This window comes from Balaenoptera musculus, chromosome X (genome assembly GCF_009873245.2).
Source record: "Balaenoptera musculus isolate JJ_BM4_2016_0621 chromosome X, mBalMus1.pri.v3, whole genome shotgun sequence".
Lineage (NCBI taxonomy): Eukaryota > Metazoa > Chordata > Mammalia > Artiodactyla > Balaenopteridae > Balaenoptera > Balaenoptera musculus.
Genome location: NC_045806.1, coordinates 44,668,466 through 44,692,015, shown reverse-complemented (window position 1 = coordinate 44,692,015; position 23,550 = coordinate 44,668,466). Strand labels below are relative to the sequence as shown.

Sequence of the window (23,550 nt, the reverse complement as noted above, 5' to 3'; positions counted from 1 at the left end):
GAGAAAGGCATTTCTGGGTTGTATAGCTGACAAGACTTATCTAGTTCTTGAAAGGATTTGTCTACATTTCAAAGAGAGGAACAATTACAACTTTAGGGTTTCTAAAGTAAATGAAAAAAAGAAGGGAGGGGAATCTTTTCCTTTACTTTCTACAAGGAGAATTATACCTCTTATTTTAAATAAAATCCTTACACTCTGAAAAAAAGAAAAAAGAAAGAAAAGAAATCAGTCATCTTAGCCAATTCGAAAGCCCCAATTTTTGCCTATTTGTCTATCGGCATGAGGATTCCAAAATCGCCAGGTGGCCATCTAAACTTCCAAATCAATGGAGTCATTGTTGAATAATCTGATAGGAACATGCCTTCCTTGGATACTAAAAATTCTAAACCAGTAGAGTCCAAAGTTGCAGGGACCAGAAACATTTTGTGAATAGGTCTTTAGGAGCAACTCTAAATTCCATTCTTCAGTTCTTAGACCTAGGAATTCTGGTTGTTGACTAGATGACATTATATATTGTATACTGGTGGCTAGTTCAAGACACATAGTATATATTGTAGGACAGCACCTCTAACACACAAGGTGTTGTCTCTCAACTTGTGGCATAACTGTCTTCAATAGAGTCATTATTCCACTGTATAAGGACAACTTTTTTTTATGAGTAATGGAGTGCATGATAAAACAATGAATTCCATAGGTATAAGCCAATCACCACACTTTTTTGGTTTTAAAATGTCCCTTGATCAGAAGCAAGTCTGCATAAAATTTCACAACTATGGATAAAACATTCTGTAAGATCACAGATGGTGGTACTGACAGAAGTACTGCAGGCACTGAAGGCAAATCCATGTCTAGAATACTCACTTATTCCAGAGAAATTATAAAGCCAACTAACTCCTCCATGATATAATGGCTCCAAATTAATTAACTTACCCTCAGGTACCTAGCTGGTCCCCTTGAGATTGGTATGTAACAGGAATTCAGTACAGTGTTGACAAGTTGGGCATTCAGCAGCGGGGGTGGTCACATCAGCCTTTGTAAAGTGAAACCATGTTGCTGAGGTCATGTATAGCCTCTGTTCATGCCACCATGACCACTTTCTACAGGTGCCCATTAAGAAAGCACAGGAGTGGCTGAGAAAAGAGGTTTACTGACCTCCACTGAATGGGTCATATTGCCCACCTGATTACTGAAAACATATTGATGTGAGTGGTCACATCTAACACTAATAGCCTCATGCTCCTGACCGGTCCCAAGAAGTCCATATACCGCTTCCCTAGATCTGTTTTGTGTCCATTTTCCCAAATGTTCTCATTCAAAATCTCTGCTAATTAGGATGAACCATTATCCCTGGACTTAGATCTGGATGCAATATCCTATATATTCATATTATATATACATACATATTTCCAAAGGGTGCAATGGCAAGGAGTGTGTGTAGATGTTGGATAAGTGAACTTCAGTAAATATTAGTTAAAGTAAAAATAATTTTTTAACTTTTTATTCTGATAAGACTTACAAAAAAGTTGCAAGGATAGTAAAAAGAATTCCCGTATACACTTAACCTAGATTCTCCAATGTAAATATTTTACTATATTTGTATTATTCTCCTTGTCTCTCACACTCTATACACACATACATGTGGACACAAATTTTAAAATATTTTGAGAATAAGTTACAAACACATTCTTTTATAGAAAACAGTATAATAATCAAAATCAGACCACTAACATTGATACTAACAGACCACTAACTGACCTTATTCAGATTTTGCCAACTGTCCAAATTGCACCAGAATTTCATGAGCAGTGAAGGGAAAGAATTAAATCTCTTCTGGGGTATGAACAGGGCAGATGGTGTACTGAAGCCTGGATTAGGGTTCAGTCCACAGGGATGGAGCTAAGGGGGCTTCCATAGGCATTGGGCCTCCTCTGCCAGCTCCAGGCCCCAATGATACCACCCTCCTCTTTCTTCAGGCTCCCTAGAACTCCCTTGTGACCTTCCACACCTCTGATGTTGCCATAACCGCATAGCTCTGGAAATAAACTTTACCTGGGACTGGTCGCCGCAAGGCAGAGGCCCCAGGACTCTTCCACCACTTTAGCACCTAACACAGCTGGGAGGATGCACAGAGCTCCATTGTTATTATTAGGTTTCTGTCTCACAGACAAGAGCTGGGGAGGGGTGCAGAAATCATCTCTTGCCATCTCTCATTCCCACTGACAACTGGGCAAGGGAGGCTCAGAGAAGTCTGAGACTATTAGGGGCAGAGCTGGGGGGATGCCCCGTTCCTGTCTCTTAGGCCTAGTGTCTTCCCCTGACATCACACACGTGGTCTAAATTCCCCTCCCTAAAGGGCAGTCACAGTCTGCACACAGCGTGGAGCTGGGGGTGTGGGTGGTGACGGGTGGAGGAGGGAATGACACCTCAGGGAAGACCTGTGCTTACCCGGGTGGCTTATGGATGAATGGGTTGTTCTTTTCTGAGGCTGCAAAGTGGAGTCCATCTACCTGAACGTGGAGGCTGTAAACACACATCGGGAGAACCCTGAGGTAGGTGAGGGACTCTGTGGCCTAAGCTGGCACGTGGTGAAAGCACCCTCCCCTGCAGAAAGGCAGCCCCAGTCCCACAGAGCTTGGGTGTTTCCACCAACAGGTAGAATAACCAGCACCCAGAAATGCAGGAACCGCAGCCCAGACCCGAGGCACCATAGACACGCACAGCTAGAGCAACCCTGCCTAAAAGGCCTCTGGCTGAGGTTCCCCCAGGCTTGCCTGAGAAGAGGGTCAGGATCCAGGCCTGGCTGAAAGAGGGGAGCCTGGCAGTGAGGACAAGAGGCAGGGAGGGGCGGGGGCTCCACACTGCTGGCTGCTTCCTGCTAATACTGGGTTCTCTCCTCTCAGAATGTGGACGTCAGCCGGGAACCTGAGGAAGCCCTGGACACTGTCCCTGCCCACTACTGAGCCCTTCCCAGGAGGCTAAATTGCCTTTGCTCCTGCTTTCTTCTACCCCAGGAGCTCCTGCGTCTGCCCTTGCCCATGTGCTTAGGTAACACTAAACCTCTGAGGAAGTTATGGCCTCTAAGTTGATCCTCCGCGAGAGAGCTCTGCTTCCAGCAAGACCTCAGCAGCTCAAGCCATCCCCGTTCACAGTCACAGCCAAAAGACTGTCTGGCTCTGCATGGAGCTTTGTCTTACTTTCTCAATTCTTGTTCCCTGAGCAACAAAGGTTCCTCTTTCTCCCTGCAGGAGGGGGAGAAGTGGCCATTGTGAGGCCTCCTTCACTATGCATGAGACCTTGTCTCTGTGATGAGGCCCTGTTCCTGTGGGGGTGGGGATTGTGAAGGCTTTCTAGAGGCAGATTCCTGGGCAGCATTTCCAGAGGTAAGGGGCGCCAGTGGGACTGCCCCTTTATGGGCAATGTGACTAGGGGTATGAGATCTTCCTTCTCACACAGGAAACTCTGGCACCTGGCTCATCATGTTCTCTGCTCCTATTCCTGCCCCCATCCTGGGGTCATTTCACTTTCCACATGGATAATACAACCAACACCCTGGAGTCCCCAGAACATTATCTCCAGGAACAGTTATCTTCCCTCACCTTCAACCACCCACTCTCCGAACTTTATTATTATTACCTGGAGTTGTACCTCCTCCGTCTTCTTAAATGCAACTGTCTGACCACCTACACCCTCTCTCATTATTTCATCTTTCAATGTCACTTCAAAACACCTAGCAGCATATCTATCACATATGAGTCACTTCAGTGATATTTAATACCATACTTTTTTTTAGACCTCATTAACATTCGTGTTCATCAATCCCTCCTTTGTTTCCCTATCCATTAGTCAGAAAGCTGATCCGCCCTTCAGGCTAGAACTGAGGCCCCATCTCCCCCATATAAACATGTTGATCTCTCCCGAAACACAGAAAAAACAGGGAGCACATCTAATTCACTTTGCAGTTTCAACGTTTATTTCTGATACCAAAACTTGACAGCACACAAGGGGGGAAGAAAGCAATAGACAAGGAACAGCAAATAAATTTATCTTGCATGCCACTTTCAGTCAACAGGATGTGGCTCTCTAGATAGCTGTGTTTAGAAGGATTCTGAGGCTTCAGCCTCACTCAGGGGAAAGACTATTGCAACTGATTAGCAATATCTGTGAATATAAAAAAGAAAAAAAATGTAAAAATCAATGCTATATACCAAATAGTAAGGAACATAAATAAATACTGCTTCCCCATACTTCCCTCAGCTCCCCACCACGTGTTTCCTAGGACTCCCAGCTACAGCACATAAATACATTCCCATGGATTCTGTATCTCCCAATGACCTTAAGTGCCCAATCCAACGTGATATACCTACCCAACATCTCACTCAACCCAGAAGAAACCGATGGCACCAAAGTTGGCAGCAAAGTTGGCACTGGCTGTACCACCAGGGCCAATAATGGGGCCGGCGAAGGTCTGAGGAAATCTGGAGCGAGCATTCTGGTGGTATCTGGCCCAGAAGGTAAATGGGATTCTGGACCAGGGATCTCCAAAATCTCCTTCCTCGTCCCAGGTCAGCAGCTCAAACTCAATGTCATCCCAGCTCCAGGGCCCAGATACGGCCTCATCTCCAATCCCCATGCGGGTTCTTGCCTCAGCCCGGGCCTCAGCCTCAGCTGCAGCAGCATCCAGAGCATCCAAGGCCTCATCTGCGGCCTCCATGAACTGTGCAGTCCAGTCACGAGGGTCTCTCTTCTGAACCTGAGATGAGGAGTAGAAAATAAAACCCATAATAGTATTAGTTAATATTTATGAAGCACCTACTATATATTTAGCATCCTACTTTGTGATACTGTTTATGTAGTAACAACAAATACCACCAATAATGTGGTACCTACCATGTGCGGTACCTAAAATCTCATTCCTGCTCTGGACTTTTCCCAGCCAGTCATAGTTCATCCCTTAACCTATCGAGTCTTGCAGTTCCTCTATTACCTCTGCAATGAATCGCAGCACTTTCATCTTGCTAGTCTCATGGTAGGAACGGAGGCCCCAGAGGAACTCATACTCAGGAGGGTTGCTGTTGGGCACTCGTCTGTAGTCTAGGTACCTTAGAAAGAGGAGAAAGGCCTTTGTTTCTACCCAGGCAGAATGATAGTCCATCAATGCATAATAATCTGAGATTCTGACATCCCAGATTTCAGGTAGCAACTCGCCCCAGTCTCATTCCTAAACACAGATTTACCCTCTAATAATCAGGCCTCTGAATTCCTGTGCCAGTGCTTCTACACAAAGCAGTCACCTAGGCCTGGAGGGTGGCTTGTGTAGGGTCATAGAAAGGACAACACTTAATTTCACCCCCTCTGTTACAACTCTAGCTCCAAGTTCTTATAATCTTGTCATTGAACCACAGATAGGCCCATTGCAAAGCCTCAGCTAAGCCCAGCCTTTGGAATATCTACTGTGGGCGTGGTGGACAGGCTCCACTTGCGAGATCACTATACTGCAGGAAAATCCAACCACAAGGAGTATACTCAATAAATACTCCTGCGTACATATGTGTGTGTATATGCATAGGTATAGGTATAGTTAGTATAAGAAATGAGCATGGAAAGGGCTTTCTGAGGCTGACCAGCACACAGAATTCATGAAGACCAGACAAAGCTGCTTAGGCATCACTTACTTTTGCTTTACAAACTCATAAGTAAGAAGTTTCCTCAGATCTCCAAGGAGGGGATGTCTTACCCTGATAGTAACAAAAAAAAAAAAAAAAAGGGATCCATAATCAGAGACTATGACATTGCAAGGAAAGAAAAGAGTTTTCCAGCACAGAGGTCAGAGACAAGAGAAGAGGCAGAAAGGTCAGGACTATTTCCCCATCCACCCAGGTCACATCCTTGGGCTCTGTACCTCCCCAAACCAATTCCCTTAGACCACCAGGCTGATGCAATCCTGGGACCATCCTCTGTTGCCAAAGGATGATATAAACAGGCAAGAGATGAGAGAGCCCAATCATACCCAGGACGCAGTCCCATCTTGCGTAGTGCCTCCCAGAGGACAGCTGCAATGGGAGGCAAGGGGAGACAAGGGACGGAAAATGAGCGTGGAAATCAGGCGGTAGCCAACCCCCAGCTGCTGGCCCAGCCACTCACCTTCACTGGCACGGTTGCCATTCATGAAGATGACACCCAAAATCACTAAGAGGAGACCCAGCTTGGGTGTGTCTTTGGTCCTAAAGAAGTACAAAAAGAATATATTTTCAGCAGTCATTTGCATGAGACACCCCAGGCAGCTTACCCATCTAGCTTCCCCAGTATTCCTCAGCTAGGGAATAATTCTACCCCAGGTCTGCCCATGACCTGTTATGTGACCCTGAATCCTGGACCCTGACCTACTCGAAACTCCAGGAAAAAAGCATCACTGAGAAAGGCAATGTTCCACCTCCTTTCCCATCTTACGTTCCCAGTATGCCAGCCAGGGACTCAGGGGTACTGATGAGAATATACAGGTGTTCTTCCTTGTCAATTTCCTTCAGCTGAATTCCAAATTTCTACAGGGACAAGAAAACAGACTATGAAATTACAAAATCTAGCATAAGCTACCCACACTCAGTACTACCCACACTCAGCTACTCCTTCGCCTCCCTGTGAGACTTGCCCTAAACTCCCAGTAGGAATCCCATGAATCTTTTAAATCAAGACTTTCCCGTGATATCTATCAAAAACAAAAACCAGAAACCTTTCCCCATCATTCTGTTCCTCAGGGCTGCCTTCTCACCTTCTCCAGGACAAAGCATGCGCGTTCAATGATTTCTGGATACACATCAGTGTATTCACGGATGATATCCCTCAGCATTTCTGTAGGAGAGAGGAGGGAGCACCTGAGCTGAGCAGGGGTCACAGAGCTGCGACCTCTTTGCCAGACCTGCCCAGGGGAGCACAGTCAGTGAAAAAGGAAGACTCAACCATGGAAGGAGGGGATTGAAGAGGAGGGGACATATAAGCAAAGAGATGTCCACAGAGCACAGGGTGAGGGGAAGAGCAGAGCTCCAGGAGAGGGCACTGGATACCTACCTGAGCGCTTGATGGGCACCTTTGTGTAATCTTTAAGCATCAGGTACTTGACCAACTTATTCGCCTGGGAGGGAAAAAGGAAATCATTAAAGTTATAAGATATTTACAGAACACTTGGTTGAATTATAGATGGAAAGACAACAATGAAAAGAGCAAGGGGTGGGGGGGAGAAGTGACTGGGGAGTTACAGTTCTTACTCTTTCCTGAAGAAGGGCCACATCTCGGGGCTGTGAGGCACCCAGGTTCTGAGAGGCACGCGAGTTGGGAGAGGGGCGCAGGTTTGGTGAGGGGCGCAGGTTCTGCCAGTCAGGTGGAACTGGCCAATCGGTGGGGATCCAGTCAGGTGGGAGCGGCCAGTCAGTGGGAAGCGGCCAATCGGGTGGCAGTGGCCAATCGGGGGGTAGTGGCCAGTCGGGAGGGCCTTGCCAATCGGGAGGACCCTGCCAGCCTGGTGGAGTCTGCCATCCAGGTGGAGTCTGCCATCCAGGTGGATTCTGCCAGGCCAAAGGGTTCGGCCAGACAACTGGACCAGGCCAGACAATGGGGTTCGGCCAGATCACAGGGTTCTGCCAGATCACTGGGTTTGGCCAGATCACTGGGTTCTGCCAAGCAACTGGGTTTTGCCAGGCTGGGGGGGTCTGCCTAGCTGGGGGGCTCTGACGTGCTGGTGGGGTCTGCCTGGCTGGCTGGTTTTGCCAGCCTGATGGGTTCTGCCAAGCCAATGGGGTCTGCCAGAGCACATTGGGGGGTGCGCCAGGTGGGCTCTGAGTGGTAACTGGAACTGGTGCAGACCTCCAGGTCCCTGGAGCCAGTGGGGCCCGCCTCTGATCCCCACTGCTGCTCTCTTCCACATTCAAGTTATTAATCTGCATCATCAGAGAAAAGGAAGGTCAGGGTCACCAACTGTTTCTATGTCCTCACCATATCTATTCCAGGAAGGCCCCCTAAAACCCTCACCTGTAGTGACAGCCTGACCCACTAGCCAATGGTCACCCTGAGTCCTGGGCTTGTCTTTCACTGTCTTCCAGGCAGGAGTTTCATCTCTGAACCAGGCCAGGAGCAACCCAAGGGTGGGGCCTGAGGCTTCTCCTCTTCCCATGTCCACCACTGGCTCTGCTTGTACCACCCTGGACAAATCACTCAAGTCACTTCACCTCTCTGGGACTTAGTTTCCTTCTCATAAAACTGAAACTATGATCCCTAGCTGGTATGAGGTACCTTGAAGATTTAGTGAGTGAGATAACCTGTGTGAATGTGCCTAGGCCAAGACCTAACACATGGTGGCTACTTTCAAAATGTAAAGTGAATTACATACAGGCTGTATATATTATGTGTCCATGTCTCATCTCCCCATTAGTCTGTGGACACTCAGAGAACAGGAATTAACACCTACAACCTGGTCAAATACAGACAGTTATATATATTCAGTTTTGCTTTGTTTAGAACAAATGAACAACCTCAGAGAAGAAAAGAGAGCCCCCAAAGCAAAGTGGGACTAGCAGGGATCTCACCTTGCGGGTCCTCTTGCCCCGAATTATAGTCCTGGACTCCAGATTCTGAGCCTGGGAACCATCTGCTGATGTCTGTGCAGCTGCACCATCAGATTCACAGATACTTGGGCATGGGTCAGCCTCTATGTCAGCCTGGGAAGTGGCTGTCTTGGCTTGGTTAACATTCTGGGTCTGGGTATCAGCTACTGGGGCCTTAGTGGTGTCATTCCAAGCCTTGAAGGCTGTCTTGGGATGAGTGTTGACCATCTCACTGGCACTGAGAGACTGAGAGAAATTGTAGGTGGCATTTGGGCCCACCGTCGTAGTGGTATTCTGGGCCTTAAAGGCCATCTCCGACTTGTTGGCAGTTAACTCACTGGTGGTTGCTGCCTGGGAAAAATCATAGGCAGCATTTGGGCCCTTTGGGGGGGCATTCTGGGACTTAAAGGCTGCTGTAGGCGGCGTGTTGGGAGTCTCCTTGGCATTAAGAGCCTGAGAGAAATCATAGGCAGCATTTGGGCCTTTTGTGGTGGCATTCTGGGCCTTAAAAGCTGTCTTAGGCTTAGTGGCAGCTGCTAAAGCCTGCATATCAGCTATCTCATTGGCTGTTGGGGACTGTGAACTCTGAGGACTAGCATTCGGCGCGCTGGCAGCTGCTGTGGCCTGGTTGGTAGGCGGAGCCTCTGAGATCTGGATGGCCTCCATCAGGGTCTGCATAAGCAAGGTGCTGTCTTCCACGGAGGCCTCAGCCTGCAAATACAGGGGAAAAAAAAATTAAATCTCTGGGTCTGCGAAGTGGGGTTGGGAGGATGCGGGAGAGAACACGCAGGGGAGGTGCAGGCGAGCGGTTGGTGCAAAAAGAGGAAGGCTGAGGAAGAGATCTAGCGGCCTGCGTGGGTTAAGGGATAACAAACCTTTTGGTAGGGGCTGAGTGGGGCAGGGGCTAAACAAGGGGTGGGGCCAAAGTGGAGGGGGGGTGCTGATCTAGGAGTGAGGTTAGAACAGGGCAATGCAGAGTGAGGTAGGAGCTCAGGAGGAGGAGGCAGAGCAAGAGTGCCGCCTTGAGGAGTTGAGGAGAATAAGGGGGTCGCAGGGGGTGGGGAATGCTGGAGAAAGGGAGGGTGGAGGCGGGAGGTTGGGGGAGGGGGCGGCAGAGAGCTCTACAAGCCTCAGGACTATGGAAAAAAAGGTTCCTTACCCAACCAGCATTCTCTGGGCAGATTGCCCTGACTACTAACAGGGTCTCCCCTTTCTCTGAGCAGGGACTGATGGCTGAAAAGGGACGACCCCCACCCCCACCCCGCGCCCTTAAACCATGGGAATTTGAAAAATGACGGAATCTAGGAACCAAGAAGGCAAAATCGGATCCAGGCGTCTGGACAGCCAAAGGGGCCCGGGGCGGGGGGGAACTGTCGGCTAGGGAAATGGTGGGGAGGGGAGTGGAGATCTCACCTGGAAGCCGAGGAGGCCCGCACCACAGTCCATTTTCTGAGACATGGTTCTTGTCCCTCTGGCAAGAGCAGAGCCTGGGGGGTGTGGAGGAGGAGTTGGGCGTTATACTACAGAGGGCAAATGCGAAGGAACAAATTTGGGGAGATGGTGGTGTTTGAGGTTTGATTGTGGGGGCGGATGAGGTGCTGAATGTGAGGGGAATGGGCCAGATCGGAGTGAGAAAAGTGAATGGGTGTCCGGATGGAGGTTCTGAATCCCGAGAAGCTACGACGGGGAGAAGCTTCAAATCGGGGTTCAGATAAGAGTTCTGAATCCAGGCAGATTGCGTTGGGATTCGCATTTGGGAAATTGAATGGAGTTTTCGAATCAGGAGGAATCGTATAACAGTACAGATCGAGGTCGAGAAATCTGTAGAGATTCTGAACGATGGGAGGGGTTCAGAGAGCGAACAGGGATTCTGAATAAGGGAGGATCAGGTGAGGGGTGTGTGAATCGGGGTTCGGGGAGTGGAAGAGGGATCAGAATCCGGGGTAAAGGGATCGGGATGAAAAATGGGGGGCCCGCACCAGGGGGCAAGATGCCCTGTCTGGGGGCTAATTCTCACCTTGCCTCAGGCCCCAACCCCAACCCCCTCGTTGCCTCCCTTCTTCACGACTCAGAGGATCGGGATTGCAGTGTTCTGCTCTCAGCAGCCGCACCCTCTCCTTGTCCAGGAGAAAATGCCAGCGCGGCAGCTAGGACGACCCCGCCTCTTCGCCTAATATACCTCCCACCGCCTCACATGGTTGTACGCATGCGCAAGAACTGACCGACCAAATAAGAGTCCCTCCCGTTTCCCCAACAAAAGCTTCGCCCTGAAGACTATGCTGCGCATGTGCAGCGGGAAGCAGTCCCGCCCCTTTGCCAACACACCACCCCACCACCAACCAGGTGGACAGTTTACAGCGGTCCCTCCCCTTCCTCTATATCCCCTCCCCCAAACAGATGCGCTGTGCCTCTAGATCCCACCCCTTGCCCCACACACCGGCCCCCTACCTTTTCCGCAATGCGTCTCTGTTCTATCCCTCCCTCTCAAGGCCCCTCCTGTCAGGTGGGCATGCAACTCCACCCTCTAGTCTAGCAGCACTTAGGTCACTATTAAGGAGGTCTCTGTGTGGGGTCTCTAATTGCAACAAGTTCTAGGCTCCTGCTAAAAATAAGCTCATCCACTTAGGGGGCCTAGGAAAAGGAATGGCCAGAGAGGATACATTAATGGAGGTAGAAAAAGTCTGTGCCTGCCACGTGACTCTACATGATCTTCCCCCCCACCCAACAGCTTCCAGACTCATAAACATTAGCTTCTTTCCTGCCCTTTTGCAGCTCCAGCTATTTATTTTGTGTGTGGAGGCGGGGAGGAGGGGAGGGAAGGGCACAACGTGTACTTCACAGCACGATCTACGCTGGAGCTTGTTTTCCTCTCACAGCAGCCCTGGGAGGTGGATGTCAGCATCTCCATTGTACAGATAAAGACGCTGAGCTACAGACATTACATGAACTAGACAAGGACACTGAGCCAGTAAACAGAAAATGCAAAATGTGGGCCTGGGTCTTCCAGACCCTAAAACCCCTGTTGCACCATCGCTGGCCCGGGGACTGAGGCACCCTCCCTTCTCCAGTTTGAGCAACAGATCCGCCCCACCTCCCCTGCTCTGTCAACACCTGTCCCAAACAAGCAAGGGTTCTGTTCCCTGAGACCTAAGCTCACGCTCTGCATCCCGGAGGGCACAGGTGGAAGTCCCCCGCGCCCTCCTCCCCGCCTGCTCTACGTGGGTCCATCCCGGTGTGCAAATTGCTCCTTGGGGTCCACTCCCTGCTCCGTCAGGCCTCTTTGCTATGAGTGGCACAAACGCTGTCCCTGAGGCCTTCCTGGTGCCTGCTGGAGCAGCCAGGACAATCAGGCACCTGTATGTATGAGCCATGGCAAGCCTGATTGAGAGTAAACGTTTGCCCTGCTTACTTCCAGGGCTGGGCCTCAATTCGTGGGATGGAGTGCTGGACCAGTGTGTCACTAGCTGCATGAGCCCACTCAGGCCACTGGAATTCTCTGAGCCCGGCTTCTCAATGGGAAGCACAAGTAGCACTTACTGGGGTCCTACCCAACAACAAACATGCTGCACTTCCAGAATGACTGGAGAGGCTCAAAAAGGCAGAAAATGATATACAGATGTGAAATGATGCAAATTGAATGATACTCTCCAAAAATCCAAGGTAGATCTTTGTACACTTCACATTTGTTCTTGCATCAGCTCCTGCCAGGAGCCAACATATGAAAGGAAGCTAATGCTGGGAAGAACTGCAGCGTTTGGTCCCTAAGGGCCAACATCAATTCTGCCTGGCTGGATGACTTTCCTCATCTGTTGCATAGCAACCTCCCCTGTCAGCTGCCTGTTTTTCCTCAGCACTTCCTCTGTAAAGTGTCTGCAGTGGGACGTGATCAGACTCAGGAAAGGTCTGAAACACCATGTTATATGCTTTCTGCTCCCAAATCTGTATCTCCAGTTCTTGACTTGGCTTATGAGTTCTAGATCTATAATCCAACAGCCTACCTCACTTCTGCAATTGTCTCGGTACTTTTACAATTAACAGGTCCCATATATCCTCCTCCTCAGCACATTGTGTTTCTCCTTTAGTCATGCCCTTCTCTCTCTTTTAGAGAGATGGATTTTTGTTTTGTTTTATTCATTGCTGTATCCCTAGCACCTAAAATGATGCCTGGCATATTTTATATGCTCAAAAATGAATGAATGAATCCCACCATCCACCTTACTGCTTACGCAAGAAACCTGACAGGCACTCTTTTTTCTTTCCTGTGATGAATTCACTTACTTTTACTCATTACACAAATAATATTCATATTATTATTCACCATTAAAAATTCAAACATTACCCAAATATTTTAGAAATTAAGTAGCCATCACTCCAAATCTCACCACCTTGAGATAACTGCTATTAAGATTTTGATGCTACCTTTTCATACAACACTTTATGCATATATATTCTTACATAAATAGGATTACATTATATATGCCATACTTTAAATTGCATTCTTTTACTTACTGCCTCCCACTTTCTTTCACCTCTATACCCTCATCTGAGACATGCATTTTTAACAGCCATTTTAATATCCTTTCATGTTCAAACATGTTCCATGTGTTTTGTTTTACAAAAATTAAGATCATATTATATACACTTTAATGCATCTGATTTATCTTAGTTAATGCTAATCTACCTCTGATTCATTCTTTTACATTGCTGCATAATATTCCATAATAGGGATGGACCACAATGTATTCAACCATTTCCTCACTGATGGTAATTCATTTTGGTTTCAGGTGTTTTGGCGGAGGGAGGGAGCATATACCAACAACATTGCAATAAAATACTTGTACATATATCCTTATATTTTAATGCTCAATATTTATTCCTATGACATCAGATGCCCAGGAGTAAGACTGATATACTCTACGTTTGGTGTTATAAGACTTTTCCAATTTTTTTCCAATCTTATGTGTATTTTATTGGTATCTTCTTGTGGTTTTAATTTGCATTTCTGATAAGTAAGTAGTGGACCACATATTCATATAAGAATGGACCTACTGGATTTCTTTTGGAAAGTACTTATGCAAGTCTTTTACCTATTTTTCTTGTGTTGTCTTTGTCTTAATTATTTTGGGGACTTCTTTGTACAGTCCTACAGATGCTTATTGAAATCCCTTAGAGCTAGACGTATTGCAAACGTTTTTTTCACATTTTAGTAAGTGTGTATACTCTATACTATGTAACAGTTCCAACTGCAAGAGCCACAAAGGCCAGGTATATTCACTTTTGCACATTCCCTTAGCAGCTAAGAGAATGCGATCTAGGATTTACCAGTGTGGTGGGGTCCTGAAGACCACCATCGGGTTCATTGATTCACTAGAAGCACTCACAGAACTCAGGATAGGTGTTACATTCATGGCTATGGTTTATTACAATGAAAGGATACCGATTTAAATCCACAAAGCTAAAAGGTGCATAAGTCAAAGTCCAGGAGAGAACAGGGATGAGCTTACAGTTGTCCTCTCTCAGTGGAGTTGTATGGCCAGTGCTTAATTCTCCCAGCAAGATGTGTGATAACCAGGGAAGCTCACCTGAGCCTTGGCACCTGGGATTTTACTGGAGGTCAGTCACGTAGGCATGGAACACCTGGGTGGCTACCTTAGTTTACTCAGTCTTCAGCCTGTGCAGAGGTCAAACTAATGCCGCAAGGCTCAAGGCCCCACTATAAATCATACTCTTAACATAAACCATCTGTTGGCCCAAAGCCCCGGGTGAACAAAGAGACTCTAATCAGGCACGATATGCCAAAGGCTTAGAGGTTATCTCCCAGGGGTTTGTCAAGAGCTGGACCTTTCTTTGGAATGTACAGACATTTTTCGGAATGCACAGGGTTTGAACACCCCAGACCTGCCGAGTCAAGTCTTCTACTGCACAGTCATAATTCCAACCTAACACTTGATCTGAAAGGAGTGATTCAAAGATTCAGTGATGGAATTCAATGCCATATCTGTGATGGTGGGAGCAGGAACCGCAAGAAAATCCAGTTTCTAGGTGCAGCATTGGTAGCAGGGCCAAGGGCAGCATCCAGTATACAGTATTCAGTGGTGACAGTAATAGTATCCAACCATGCCAATACTTATGGCATGATTTTTGAAATACTGCTGGGCCAGCTGCTCTTAGCAAATTATTTTATTAATTCTACCACTTTAACATACTTAAGAATTTTTAAAAAAATTTAATTAATTATGGATACACTGAAAATTGCAAAGATAGTACAGAGAAGTCTTATGTACCCTTTAGCTGCTTCCCTCAGTGAGCACATCTATATAAGTATAATACAATATCAAAACCAGGAAATTGACATTGGTATCACATGTGTGTATAGTTCTATGTCACTTTATCACATGTGGAGGTTTCCACAGTAATCACAACAACCAAGATACAGAACTATTCTGTCACCACAAAGATTTCCCTGCACTACCCCTTTATAGTCACACTTACCTCCATTCCCGCCACTATCCCTAACCCTTGGAAGCCATTAATGTGTTCTCCATCTCTGTAATTTTAACATTTCAAGAAGGTTATAAAATTGGAATCATACAGTATGTCACATTTTGAGTGACTTTTTTCACTCAGCATAATGCCTGTGAGATAGATCCAAGTTGTGTGTTTTTCTCCTTTTTATTGCTGAGTACTATTCAGTGGTATAGATGTGCCACAGTTGGTTTAACCATTCACCCACTGAAGTACATCTGTGTGGTTTCCAGTTTGGGCTAGTAGAATAAAGCTGCTATAAACATTTTTGTACAGTTTTTTCTGTGAACATAAGTTCTCATTTCTCTGGGATAAATGCCCAAGAGGGCAATTGCTGGATTGTGTAATAAGAGCATGTTAGGTTTATAAGAAACTTGCCAAACTTTCCCAGAGTGATTGTATCATTTTACATTCCCACCAACAATATGTGAGTGGATCTATTTTCTCCAAATCCTTGGCAGCATGTGTTGTATTTTTTTAGGAATTCTGATAAATGTGAAATAATAACTCATTGTGGTTATAATTTACATTTCCCTAATGGCTAATGATGTTGAACATTTTTAACATGTGCCTATTTGCCATCAATATATCCTCTTTGGCGAAATGTTTCTTCATGTCTTTTGTCCATTTTTCAATTGATTGTTTGTTTTCTTTCTTTTTTTTTAAGTGTTGAACCTTGAGAATTTATATATTTTATGTATGAGTCCTTTGTCAGATATATGGTTCGCAAACTGGTTTCTCCCAGTTTGTAGCTTGTGTTTTCATCCTCTTAACAGAGTCACATGGCAAACTTTTTAGAAGTCCAATTTATTGATTTTTTTTCCTTTCAAAGACTGTGGTTTTTGTGGCATTTCTAAGAACTCTTCAACAAGCCCTAAGGATCTGAAGATTTTATCCTATATTATATTCTAAAAGTCTTATGGTTTTAACTTTTATATGGGAGTCTATCATCCATTTGGATTTAAATTTTGAATGAGATGTGAGGTCTAGGTCGAGTTTTATTTGGGGGGATGGGAGAGGCAGAGCTACAGAAATCCATCCGATCATTCCAGCACAGTTTGTTTAAAAGATAATCCTTCCATTGAGTTATCTTTGCACCTTTGTCAAAAATCAGTTGGCCATACTTGCATGAGGCTATTTCTGAGTTCTCTATTCTGTTCCATTGGTCTATGTGTCTACTCATCCATCAATACTGCAATAGTCTTGGTTACTGTAGTTATACAATAGTCTTGAAGTTGGATAGAATTTTATTCTTCTTTTTCAAAATTATTTTATCTATTATTCTAGTTCTTCTGTCTTTCCATACATTTTGGAATAATTTATATCTACAAAGCATCTTACTGTAATTTTGATAGCAACTGCATTCAACTTGTATACCAATTTAGGGAGAATTAACATCTTTCCTATGTTGATTGTTCTAATCCATGAATACAGTATGTCTCTCCTTTTATTTTGATCTTCTTTGATTTTTTCATCAGAGTTTTGTGTATTCTGCTGTTGGGTGGAGTGTTCTATACATACCAATTAGATCCTGTTGGTTGATGATGTTGAGTCTATCTGATTATGCTTTTTTCCAAATTTGGGGAGTTTTCAGCCGCTTTTTCAGCCCTTCCTCCTTCTCTCCTTCTGTGACTATGATGACAACTATGTTAGATCTTTTGCAATAGTCCAACAAATACCTGAAGGCTCTACTTATTTTTGTTTTTCAGTCTATTTTTCTCTGTCAGATATAATTTCTATCATTTCGCCTTCAAGTTCACTAATTCATTCTTCTGTCATCTTATTCTGCTGTTGAGTTCATCTATTGATTAAGTTCATTTATTGGATTTTTCAGTTCCTAAATTTCTTTTTAATTCTTCTTTATATCTTCTATTCTTTTGGAGATTTTCTATTTCTTTGCTGAGACTTTCTATTCTTTCATGTGTCCTATGAACAATTGCTCATTGAAACATTTTTATCAAGGCTGTTTAAAAACCCTTGTAGATGATTCTAATATCTGTCATCTTGGTGTTGGTGTGTGTTGACTGTCTTTTCTCATTCCAGTTGTGATTATCATAGTTCTTGATATGACAATTGATTTTCAATTGTATCCAGGATATTTTGCATCTTATAAGGATCTGAATCTTATTTAAATCTTCTGGTTTACCACATGTGGGTGGAAGTCCACATTCCTACTCAGCCTCAACTGATACCTGGGAGAGAGGGGCTTCTTGTTACTGAGGGCTAAGTGAGAGTTCCAGCTCCATATTAAGCTTTTACTGATACCACCCTGATTGGGAGAGACTGGGTGCCTAATTACATAGCCAGGGAACTCACCACCACGTCATTGCTTGGGATCCAAGTTCCCTAGAGAGCATGCCATCTTATCGCCTACTTTCAGGGTCATCTCATGTTTGGTTTATATATAATGCTCAGGGACAAATAGGGAAGAGTACATCTATACCATTTACCTCTTCCTGCTGGAAGCAGAAGTCCCCAATTCTAGTTGGGGACTTTTAAAAAAATTATAACTATTGAGATTTCTAATGTAAAATCATATTATAAGAAAAAAAAATTTGATCACTTAATTAACAATATATATTGCAGTCATTTCGATGTCTTATATGACTTGCTGAAATAACAAAAACAATATTGGGCAATAATCTGAAACATCAAAAACAATATTGGGTAATAATCTCAAAAAGTAACATCCCTTTCTTTTTCTTGAAATGATTTTACCATTTCACCATTTAGAATGTTTGTTGCTTTTTTATAAGTAGCTTTCAAACAACATATTTAGTAGTTTATTTCTCTTCCTATTTTACTTAGTTACTCATGTTTCTTTCTGCCTTGTTCCCAAATCTAATCCATCACCTATTCCTGTTGATTCTACCATTTTAAGTACACCTCGATTCCATTCTATTCTCTCACTTTTCATCATCCTGTTGCTAGAAGGACGCATGAAGAGAGGGAGAAATGGAGAGAAAAAAGTTGAAAAGAAAGGGGATGAAGAGAAAGAGAAGGGAGGAAGGAAAGAAGAAAAAAGAAAATGGTAATAAAAGAAAGAATGAGTGACAATAGCAGTTGCAAGTAAATGGAATTATTAAGATAAGGAGAAATAAGAGAATGGAGAAGGAATGGATACTAAGTTGAAATAGACAAAGCAGGAGGAAAGAGAATGAGGAAGTAGAATGCATAAGGGAGAAGAGATGTAGGATGGAAGAGTGTGAAAGGGAGGTGGAAGAAGATAGTGAGATTAAGGGGTAAATGAAAAAGAAAGGAAAATAAACAAGGGTAAGGAAGAAAAAGAGGAAGGAGAGTGTAGAGGAAATAACTAGGGAGAAAAGAGAAGTGTCTGAAGTAAGAGGGGCAGGGTGGAGGAGGAAGAGGAAGGGGGATGGGGGGAGAGGGAGAAGGAGGAATGATGTGGAATCACACCTCACTATTAGCAGATTTCACTCTGCAGAGAGAAGAATGCTTAATGTTAGAACTTCTTTTGTTTTCTCCTCAAATACCTAGTTCCCTTTATATTTGGTACCCATCAAAGTGCCAGAGGTCATTTCTCACAGGACGTCACTCTTGCCTGGAGGTAAGACCACTGTGGTTTTCAACCAGTAAGAGCCACGTGCTCCACGTTTTGAATAGATAAATTTGTGTGTGATACTCAGCATTTATCACATACTTTCTGCTGCTCGTTATTCATCAGGTATGGATATTATCTGACAAATTTAGGTATGCAGGAAATGTAAGTTTTCTTTTTCGCTGCAACTCAACTTGAATTCTGTCAAGTTCCCGATCTATTGAGTGGTTGAAACTCAACTCCAGTGGTGTGAAGTTCTCCTCACCCCATTCTTTGGGATTGTGTGTAAGTTATGGTATCTTAGTGGCAAAACATCAGGATGGGTGATATATGTTGAGTATCACATATCCGTGCCAGCATGACATGATGTCATATCTGGTTTACCAATGTTTGTCCAAGCAGGTAGCTGTTGAGTTGAGCCTCATTCTTTACCACAAAGCCCCCCTTTTGGGGTCTAACTCTCTCTGAGGGTGTCATATCCCGCTCATATACATGGGAAATATTCTGCTAACTCTTATCATATGCTGAGGCTTGTTCATCTCTGTGAGTCTGTCTTTGATTAACATATTCTTCTTATACTCCCATGATATCCTGAGCTGAGAGAAACTATGTGAGGAAGCCCAAAGCTCAGAAAGCATATAGATACCACACAACCATTTTTATTTTGTAGTCTTGTCCTTGTCCTCTTCATGGCCTTACCCAAGAAGTGAGGCACAAGGCCACATTGCTAGAGGATCTTACAAACCTATCTTGGGTTTCTTCCCATCCCTGGAACACAGGGTCTAGGTTTCTCCTTTTTTCAGTAACCCACAATATCTACTGACTTCTTACTTCTTCTTTGCTTTTCTTCCCAAAAGAATGAATATGAGGCTAGAGATAGTCTTGAAAAGAAGTGCTAACAAGAACAAAAAGCTAGACAAACTAAAAGTCAATGACTTTTCTTGGACTTGAAAGAGAAACGAGGTTCCAGAGCAAACCACCATCCTGAAATATTGAGGGACAGGCAAATCAAGAGTCACGGACAAGATCTGCTTACCTAAGGCAGAAGCCACTAGAGCCATAAACTTGTAGGAACTCTTAAATGAAAATTTTGACAAACTGCTAGAGGCTGAATATGGACTAGAATGAGAGTGAGAAACTCCTGGGAGTGGTAGTATTGTTGAGAAAGCACATTTTCATGGGCTTTATCTCCAGGAATCTCACCAGGTTCTCACAGTAAAGATCCGAGAAAGACACCTTGGCAGCCCCAGCAGGAGGAGGGTAAGAGTCTTTGTGATTATCCTTGTGAAATATGCCCAGAGCCTTATCCATAACAACGTCCTACTTTCCAGGAGGAAGGACTACCAGAGCCCTGTCCCAGAGCCATGAAGGTAGGACATTATTTTTCTCACTCCAGCCCCTCTCTAGCTTTCTTGTCTCACCTAAGGTGTGTGTGTGGCAGAGGGGGAGTTGTGTGGGTGGAGGTGTGGGGACTATACAAGAAGTACTTGTAAGGGTCACAGGCCCACTAAAACACTGAAATTTAATTGGAATATTACAAAACACTCCCTTTCCCCCACACCATACCACCATACCAACAGGGCTCCACTATATTATAGTGGATTATAGCTGAATGAGCTGCAAGACAGAGACTTTCTAAGGAAGCCCAAAGTCAAGAGAGGAGACAATATCAAGGACGCTAGAGGAATATGAAGCCTCTGCCACCTGCTGCTAAAGTAAATTTTAAACAAAGCCCAACTCCTAGCAAGATTAACATAAATCTTCACAATAGAGGCCTCTCTCTCTCTCAGCTCCTATTACTTGTCCAGCTTTCAACAAAAAATTACAAGGCACACCAAAAGGCAGGAAGAAAAAGTCTGAAGAGACAAAGCAAGCATCAGACTCAAATATGACAGAGCTATTGGAATTATTAGGGAATTTAACATACTATAATTAATATGTTAAAGGCTCTAATGAAAAAAGCAAACAACATGCAAGAACAGATGGGTAATGTAAGCAGAGAGATGGAAATCCTAAGAAAGAATCAAAAGGAAATGCTAGAAATAAAAAAATCTCATGACAGAAATAAAGACTGCATTTGATGGGCTCATTAGTAGACTGGACACAGCTGAGGAAAGAATTTGTGAACTTGAAGACAGGGCAAGAGATACTTCCCAAACTGATATAAATAGAAAGAAGAATGAAAAAAAACAGAACAGAACATTCAAGAATTGTGAGACAATTTCAAAGGATACAACTATGTCATAACTGGAACACTAGAAGGAGAAAAGAGAGAGAATGGAACAGAAGAATATTGCAAATAATAATGGCTAAGACTTTTCCAAAATTAATGAAGACAACAAATCACAGGTCCAAGAAACTCAGAGAACACCAAGCAGGTAAATACTAAAAAATTTACACTGAGGAACATCATATTCTAACTGCAGAAAACCAAAAACAAAGAAAAAATATTGAAAGAAGACAGAGGAAAAAAAATTCTAAGTATACTTATATCAGAACAAGGATAAGAATTACAGAAGAAAAAAAAAAGAATTACAGAAGACTTCATCAGAAACCATGCATGCAAGAAGAGGGTGGAGTGAAATCTTTAAAATGTTAAAAGAATAAAATCCAGTGACCTAGATTTCTATGTCTAGCAAAAGTATCCTTTAAAAGTGAAGGAGATATAAAGACTTTCTCAGACAAACAAAGACTGAAGGAATTCATCACCAGTAGATCTGCCCTGCAAGAAGTGTCAAAAGATTTTTCAGGCACAAGGAAAATGATATAGGGCAGAAGTGTAGAACTACATAAAGACAGGAAAAGCATCAGAGAGGGAATAAATGAAGCTTTCCTTCAAAGAGGAAATCAAAACTACAACTATACATATTCTGGGATGCTTTAATCAAAGGAAATTTATGCAATACATTTTTCCATTATTAAACAACTACATGCAATTCACAATAGAAATATTTCAACCATAAACATATAGCAAGGATAAAATAAAAGGATGAATTAAGTTATGGCACACAATTAATAAACAAAAGAAGATGTATTAATATTAGACATAGTACTTTAAGGCAAAACATTCTAGATTAAAAGTTCACTGCATAATGTAAACAGAATAATATACAAATCATAATTTAATAGATGTGCAAGAAGGAATAATAAAAGCAAAATCATATCATGCTATTATAACACCCCTTTCTAAGTGAATGATAGACTAGTCATTCAAAATATGATTCTTAAAACTCTTACAAAGATACTGTCCATTGAGGCCCAAACATAAAACATTATGGTGCCTCAAAATGAGCATTATGGAATTCTTAAATCCCTCTTCCATGTTTTCTGGAATGGAGGTAACTTGATTTCATCTCTTTCATTTACATATGTGTAAGAATGTAGAAAGAAATTTTAAAGTACTGTATGCTTAAGAGGTGCTAGGTATTGTGGTAAGTGCTGGGGAAATAATGATGAGCAAAAACACACATATTACCTGCTTTCAAGGACTAATGGATCTCAGTCTAATGTAAACAAACTGAGCCCAGTCACACTCACACAATTTTAAGAAACCTTACTGAGTTTTTCATGCCAATTTGTATCACAGGATCAGCCAAACTGACATCTCGAGGTTACATCAAATGATTTTTTTATAAACTTAAATAGGTTACACCTTCCTTCATACTCCACATTTCCCTTCCAGTTAATTCCTCCCTCCCACCACCTAGCAATTAATATTCCATTAATAAGCAGAGGGTTACCAGAAGAGACAAGAGGAAGAAGCCTGCAAGTAGAACTTCCACACAGTTTGAGGATATTTGATATTTTACCAGATGATCTTGCCATAAGGGCTCTTGGTATCTTGTGACACACAGGCCCTCTATCATTTGCATTGGCAAATCCAGAGGTATATCTGAATGTTCTCATATACCTGGGATATGATTTAGCTCCATATGTGTCTTTTAATGTTCAGCATCAATATAAAACTTCTAAACCGCCTAATTTGAGAATCACAAAGCTTTAACGACAACTATAACAGGGAGCTGGGCTTAGACAAGTCATCACATACTTCAGCTTTATGGCATTTCCTGATTTCATTTTATGAAACAAGGATAATCTGAAAAGCACTGGGATACCATACCAACTCCAACACTGTACACACACACACACATGCACAATGGTAAATGATATATTCCACCTGAGACTGTTTTTTAGTACATGATGTTACATCACAATTATTTTGACATAACATTTTCCATGACATTAAAAAGCCGTTGCAAACTTCCTTTATAATAACTATGCAATATCCAATGATATGAATTTACCTATGACTAATTAACAAAAGTATTATTTCTATTTATTTTTGTTCATTAAATTATCATTGTGGTGATTTTTTTCCCCACAAACTTCGGTGCATATTTCAAATTATTTTCTCATGGTATATTATTAGAAATGGAATTACTAGGTCAAAGGTGTATGAACTATTTTAACGTTGCTATTCAGTAATACCAAAACGCTTTCCAGAAAGATTTTGATCAATACTAGTAATGTAGAAGAGGTCACATGTACCTCTGATAGTGTTGAGTGTTTGCTTGAAAAATATTTTCCAGTTTGATAGACAAAATGATATTTAATTGATTTAAATTGTATTTCTTTCATGAGTAATGAAGTGGAACACACTTTCAGTGTTTATTAGACGTTTGTACTTCTGCTGTGAGAGTTCATTAAATATTAAGATTATTAACCTTATATCTAGCTCATTTGCTGCAATTTATTTTTTAGTTTGTGGCTTGCCTCTTAATTTTGTTTATGAATTCTTGATCTAGGAAAAAATGTAAACCATTACTTTCTTTTCCATTGTCATTTACTCTATATTTTTAATGCTACAGATGTCCT

The 23,550-nt window shown here is 43.2% G+C and overlaps 1 protein-coding gene across 3 annotated transcripts in view; it reads right to left on the bottom strand.

Annotated features, from left to right (window-relative positions):
• Nucleotides 1–3,947: 3,947 nt before the first annotated feature.
• MAGED1 (MAGE family member D1) overlaps nt 3,948–23,550 on the bottom strand; it is a 60,364-nt gene continuing 40,761 nt past the window's right edge. For 2 of the 3 annotated variants that reach the window (XM_036839895.1, XM_036839894.1), the window contains 12 exons: nt 10,005–10,078; nt 8,574–9,302; nt 7,260–7,928; nt 7,063–7,126; nt 6,767–6,846; nt 6,448–6,539; nt 6,142–6,221; nt 6,008–6,050; nt 5,673–5,735; nt 4,985–5,099; nt 4,365–4,750; nt 3,948–4,158 (listed from right to left, as the gene is read on the bottom strand). In XM_036839895.1, the coding sequence (XP_036695790.1) occupies nt 4,373–4,750; nt 4,985–5,099; nt 5,673–5,735; nt 6,008–6,050; nt 6,142–6,221; nt 6,448–6,539; nt 6,767–6,846; nt 7,063–7,126; nt 7,260–7,928; nt 8,574–9,302; nt 10,005–10,049 (2,358 nt within the window). In that variant the 5' untranslated portion in view covers nt 10,050–10,078 and the 3' untranslated portion in view covers nt 3,948–4,158; nt 4,365–4,372. Of the gene's footprint in view, nt 4,159–4,364; nt 4,751–4,984; nt 5,100–5,672; nt 5,736–6,007; nt 6,051–6,141; nt 6,222–6,447; nt 6,540–6,766; nt 6,847–7,062; nt 7,127–7,259; nt 7,929–8,573; nt 9,303–10,004; nt 10,079–10,608; nt 10,776–23,550 lie in introns of those variants that run through there. The other variant, XM_036839893.1, reaches the window with a different exon arrangement.